Source organism: Hemiscyllium ocellatum, chromosome 45 (assembly GCF_020745735.1).
Source record: "Hemiscyllium ocellatum isolate sHemOce1 chromosome 45, sHemOce1.pat.X.cur, whole genome shotgun sequence".
Classification (NCBI taxonomy): Eukaryota; Metazoa; Chordata; class Chondrichthyes; order Orectolobiformes; family Hemiscylliidae; genus Hemiscyllium; species Hemiscyllium ocellatum.
The window spans coordinates 31,430,214-31,436,213 of NC_083445.1; the positions used below are offsets into that span (position 1 = coordinate 31,430,214).

At 47.9% G+C, this 6,000-nt stretch overlaps 1 protein-coding gene across 2 annotated transcripts in view; it reads right to left on the reverse strand.

Annotated features, from left to right (window-relative positions):
- Nucleotides 1-5,345, reverse strand: part of map2k7 (mitogen-activated protein kinase kinase 7) — a 120,403-nt gene extending 115,058 nt beyond the window's left edge. For both annotated transcript variants that reach the window (XM_060854864.1, XM_060854863.1), the window contains exon 1: nucleotides 5,210-5,345. In XM_060854864.1, the coding sequence (XP_060710847.1) occupies nucleotides 5,210-5,345 (136 nt within the window). The remainder of the gene's footprint in view (nucleotides 1-5,209) is intronic.
- Nucleotides 5,346-6,000: the final 655 nt, after the last annotated feature.

Genomic DNA, 6,000 nt, shown 5'->3' on the forward strand with positions numbered 1-6,000 from the left:
CAATAGCCATGGGAAACACAGAGTTCCAGGGGCAGGGTAGGGGAGTAAGTCTGGGTGGGATGCTCTTCAGAGGGTCAGTGTGGACCCGATGGGCTGAGTGGGAATGCTGTGCTGTTGGAAGGCCAGTGCAGAGGGAGCATTACTCTGTTATCAGAGTATTTCTACCTCTTTTGGAGAACAATCCAGTTTGTCACACTGGCCACATTTTATTTCCACATCCTTGATTTATTTTTCCCTCACCTTCAACTATTTATTTAGTTAAGTGATAGAATTCCCTCCCTAATGGTATTATGGGTCTACCTACAGTACAGGGACTGCAGAAGTTCAAGAAGGCAACTCCCCACCACCTTCTGTAGGACAGCTAGGGATGAGCAGTAAATGCCAGCCAGCCAGTAATGTCCACGCCCTGCAAGTGAATATAAACATCTGTAGTATGGTGGCCATGAGACCTTCCCACATATTCCAGGCTCTTCAGAAGGAAGTGGGAATTTGACAGGAAGAAAAGGAGCAGCATTGCTAAACTCCATGATTCCAGTGGTGAAGGTGTGTAAGACAGTGGAAATACCATGGTGGGATTAAGGAGGCAGTTAAGGATTCAAGATTTTGCTGAGAGTTAGCAATACAGCTCTTTATTGGAGTCACATGGAGCCGCAGGTTTCCAAAATAGAAAAGTACAGGAAATTTTATTGAAACATATAATGTCTTGAGTGGTCTTCAAGAGGGTAGATGGAGAGAGAATGATTCTTCTCATGGTCAAATCTAGAACTAGGGATTCGCTGCTTAAAAAATAAAGTGTTGCCCACTTAATACAGAGATTAGAACAAATTCTGTTTCCTTCCAGAGGGCTGAATCTTTTTGGAAGTTTCTGCTTCCTACCACCTTCTCATGAAGGGTCCATGAATATTTTTAAAGCAATGGTAAATTGATTTCTCACGAGCAAGGGTAATAAGGGTAAGCAGGATTACAGATCCCACATTACAACCAGATCAATCATGGTTTTATTAAATAAGACCATAAGACACAGGAGCTGAAATTAGGCCAGTCAGCCCATCGGAGTCTGCTCTGCTATTCAATCACAGCTGATAGGTTTCTCCCGGTAACCCCTGATCCCCAAGAACCTACCTATCTCAGTGTTAAATCTACTCAATGACCTGGCCTCTACAGCCTTCTGTGGCAGCGAACTCCACAGATTCACTGCTCTCTGCCTGAAGAACTTTCACCTTATCTCCACTCTAAAAAAAAGTCATCTCTTTACTCTAGGGCTGTGTCCTCGGATCCTAGTCTCTCCGACCAAGGGAAACATCTTCCCAACATCCACTCTGTCTAGGCCATTCAGTATTCTGTATGTTTCAATTAGATCCCCCCCCCACACACACACATTCATCCTCCTAAACTCCATTGAGTATAGACACAGAATCCTCTTATGTTAAGCTTTTCATTCCTGGGACCATTCTCGTAAACTTCCTCTGAACACGCTCCAGGGCCAGTACATCCTTCCTGAGATATAGGGCTCAAAACCGTGCACAATACTCCAAATGTGGTCTGACCAGAGCCTGATAGAGCCTCAGAAGGACACCCCTGCTTTTATACTTAAGTCCTCTCAAAATAAATGCTATCATTGCATTTGCCTTTCCAAACTACTGACTCAACCTGCAAATTTACCTTGATAGAATGGGTGGCACAGCAGTTAGCACTGCTGCCTCACAGCGCTAGAGACCCGGGTTCAATTCCCACCTCAGGCGACTAACTGTGTGGAGTTTGTACGTTCTCCCCGTGTCTGCGTGGGTTTCCTCTGGGTGCTCTAGTTTCCTCCTACAGTCCAAAGATGTGCGGGTTAGGTGAAATGGCCGTAAGGGGTATATGTGGGGGTATGGGTGGGTTGCACTTCGGTGGGTCGGTGTGGTCTTGTTGGGCCGAAGGGCCTGTTTCCACACTGTAAGTAATCTAATCTAATCTAAGAAGAATCCTGGACTAGAATTGGCAAAGCAAACTCAACAGCTCCTGTTCCATGTTCATGCATATAGCAGAGCAGTGGTTATGGCAGATTGAGGGATGCAGAAAAGCTTGTGCAATTAATGTAGGACACCTCGAAAATTAATTTGGACTAATATACTGAATGAGTATACTCTTGAACTAACAAGACTTGAGGCCATACCAGTTTTGGCAATGAATTAGGATTGGTTTGCTCTCTGACTGGATGACCCACCTTGTGAACAATGATAGGATAAATGAATTTGCAAGAGAAAGTCAAGTCACAAAGATATGAAAGTGAAGTGAGGCCAGTTTGGAGGAGTGCAGAAATAAACTTCTTCTCTACTAAAGAATTCTATAATAATCTGCTTTATCATTTGTTCAATCTTTCATGGTGTGACCCTATCCACCCCCCCCTTCCCACTCTAATTATTTGGACTTCAGAATTTCCATTCCAACAGATCATTTTAGAAGATTGTTTTTTTTTCCCCATATCTATGCCTCCATATAAGGAACAGATGAGACAGCGCCTAACACCTGGTGATATTCTTACAACAGATTTGCAGATGTGAAAGTTATTTTGCCCAAGGCAAAGTTTTTTTTCTTGCTTGGCTATGTTGATGCAGACAGTAATGTGTTCCAAATATATTACAGGTACTCAAGCTCAAATGAATTACTGGTGGATTGTTGTAAAGAATTTCTGATAGGTTAAATATACCTAAGTAAATCTTAAAGCTACAACTGTCATTAAGCCATCCAAACAATACCTTGATCCCCGATAGTTATTGGATATGGCTACTGAAGAAAAGACAGGTCTTCAAATATCTGACACTAACAGCAACACAATAGCCAATGAAATGTGGACTCCCCCCACCCCCCTCCAAACAATTTAAGGTTTGACTCACATTATGTAGTAGTTTCAGAAACCATTACACGTAGGCATGAACACATGTATCAGGTGACGACCTAAACCAGCCCATCAGCTTCCACAAACTGTTAACCCAACTGTCTACGTTAGGAAGCTGTGTTTTACCATTCTTCTACCAATGACATTGCTGCATAATCACACAATGCATGTCGGATTGACACTCCCTACTCAATATTCAAATGTCATGCCAGCAACATGTACTCCCCTCATAACCCCCGCCCTCTCCCCTCATAACTAACACTCAAACACTACACAACAAGCAGCCTTGCTCACAAAGTCTGCAAGTGTGATCACAGCATTGTTTTGATCTTACAAGATCTGCACTGTGGAGTTAATTACAGTTTTGCAAGACATTCTGCAGGTTCAGCCCATGTAAAGAGGCTTGGTTAGTGACTTTAATTGCTGACTCGCTAAATAGATACACACTGAAAAAAAGCATTACTCAGATTCTTAATATATTCAGTAACAGTAAATACTGTTTAGCATAGTCAAAACTTGGACTAATACTTTCTGAAACCTGTCTGAGGGAAGTGATCTGTCGCAGGTTTAACTACAACTGGTCAGTTGCTACTGGGGTCAACCACAGATCATCAGTAATCAAAACAATGTATTACACTGCAAACCAGAAAGACTCAAATAATCTGCTCCAATACTAATATTAATAAGCAGCAATTCTAACTGGAGAGAATTTCAATTCAAGTTATGACAGGTTAAATAATGTACAAGTACAGAGCCATGACACAGACCAACCATCATTGCTTCAAATGGCAAGAAGGCTTGAAATACCAAAGAGCTACTTCTGCTCTTAATTCCTATGCTTGTACCTATCACCTTACATCAAAGTACAAGGAATCTACCTCAGAAAGGTCTATGTCTTGCGCTTGTTGGGGGAATATCCGAATCAGCAAAAACACTCCCAAAGACTCTCAAGTCCACCCCGTTCCAAGCAATCAGCACATGGATATACTTTTACCTTGGTACGGAGTTAGCTCACAATCATTTGAAAACCCATAGGGACGTAAGGACCATAATGTGCAGAGATGGACGAATACAATTTTATAAATACTCCTGAGCTAAAACCCTTGGTTTCTCGTCCTTCCTTCAAGACATTCTTTTAGATTAGATTACTTACAGTGTGGAAACAGGCCCTTCGGCCCAACAAGTCCACACCGACCCGCCGAAGCGCAACCCATCCATACCCCTACATTTACCCCTCACCTAACACTACGGGCAATTTAGCATGACCAATTCACCTGACCCACACATCTTTGGACTGTGGGAGGAAACCGGAGCACCCGGAGGAAACCCACGCAGACACGGGGAGAACGTGCAAACTCCACACAGTCAGTCGCCTGAGTCGGGAATTGAACCCGGGTCTCAGGCGCTGTGAGGCAGCAGTGCTAACCACTGTGCCACCGATATAATTTTGATTCTCTTTCATTAAACCAGTTGGCCCGGCAGGGGAGTCGCCAGTTTTCTGTGACAGTGAGTGTTTTCCACAATTAAAAGTCCCAGATGAGGTAGAGGGGTGTTGCTGATGGGATGGGAGGGGGTGACAATCAAGTGACTCCCACAAGCCCAGGAAACTATAACAGGACAGGGGAATGGAGGGGGGTGCAGGCCTGGGAGGGGAGAGGGAGGTTGAGAACAGCCAGACTCCCACTGGCTGGAGGGAGCTCAGGGGCAGCCTGAGTCCCTGGGAGCCCACTGTTTATAAATAAACAACACTCAGAGGCCCAGAGAGAGCAACTTCCGCTCACCCCCACACACCAAGGTCTGCCCGGAAGTCCCGCCCACCTGCCCGCCGCCCATTGGACGGCAGCGCTGATTGATGGGAGGCGCGGCCAGGCGATTGGCTGACAGCGACGTCAATCAGAGCAGACCCGGCCGGGCCTCCCGTCCCTGCCTGAGGGGCAGCCGGCGGATGGCGGGAGACACTGAGGGGATCCTACCCCCGGTGTCGGTGGGTGAGGGGGGGGGGGTTGGGCTGACCCTCCGGTCCCCCCGCTCTAACGGCCGCAGCTCGCGACCCCCACCCCGTGACAACATCCAGCCGTGCCCCGCCCCGCGCGGGACGTCATTGGACGGGAGCGCCGGGTGACGCGGGCTCCGGCGGCCGTCCCGCGCCCCCATTGGCCGAGGGGACCGCCCGTCAGCCGGCGGCCCCGCCCAGTAGGGTGACGCAGGCGCGTTTCCGCTGTCAGGCGGCAGGGGGGCCCGCGGCCGCGGCCGGATCCGGAGCCGGAGCCCCCCTGTCCTCACACACACCGTCCCCCGCCCACAGGCCGCGCCGCACTACCGGGCGCTTACTGGGTCTGGGTCTCCTCGGGCTGGAAGGCGAGCTCATGTCGAGGGAGAGGTCGATCCGGCGCCGAGCCTCGCGGTTCTCCTGTTTCAGCTTGGCTTCCAGGCGCGACAGCTTCTGCTCCAGGGAGGACGCCGCCATCTTAGCGCGATACAGGGAGAGGGCAGTGCGCAGGCGCCAGCGGGCAGCTCTGCTCACGTGACCATCCCCCACTGCAAGGCAGGTCCAGGCAGCAGCACTGCCTTATACACACTCCTGCAGCCTGCACTGCTGTGTCATTACAGCACAGGGACTGCAGCTTCTGCAGCACGCACTCCCTCCCAACACCAATACACCACTCAACATACCCCACTCAACATACAATACAGTGCAACATACCCCACTCAACATACAGTGCAATATCCACCACTCAATACACAACACAGTGCAATATCCACCACTCAATACACAACACAGTGCAATATCCCCCACTCAATACACAACACAGTGCAATATCCACCACTCAATATACAACACAGTGCAATATCCCCCACTCAATACACAACACAGTGCAATATCCCCCACTCAATACACAACACAGTGCAATATCCACCACTCAATATACAACACAGTGCAATATCCCCCACTCAATATACAACACAGTGCAATATCCCCCACTCAATATACCCCACTCAATACACAACACAGTGCAATATCCACCACTCAATACACAACACAGTGCAATATCCACCACTCAATATACAACACAGTGCAATATCCCCCACTCAATATACCCCACTCAATACACAACACAGTG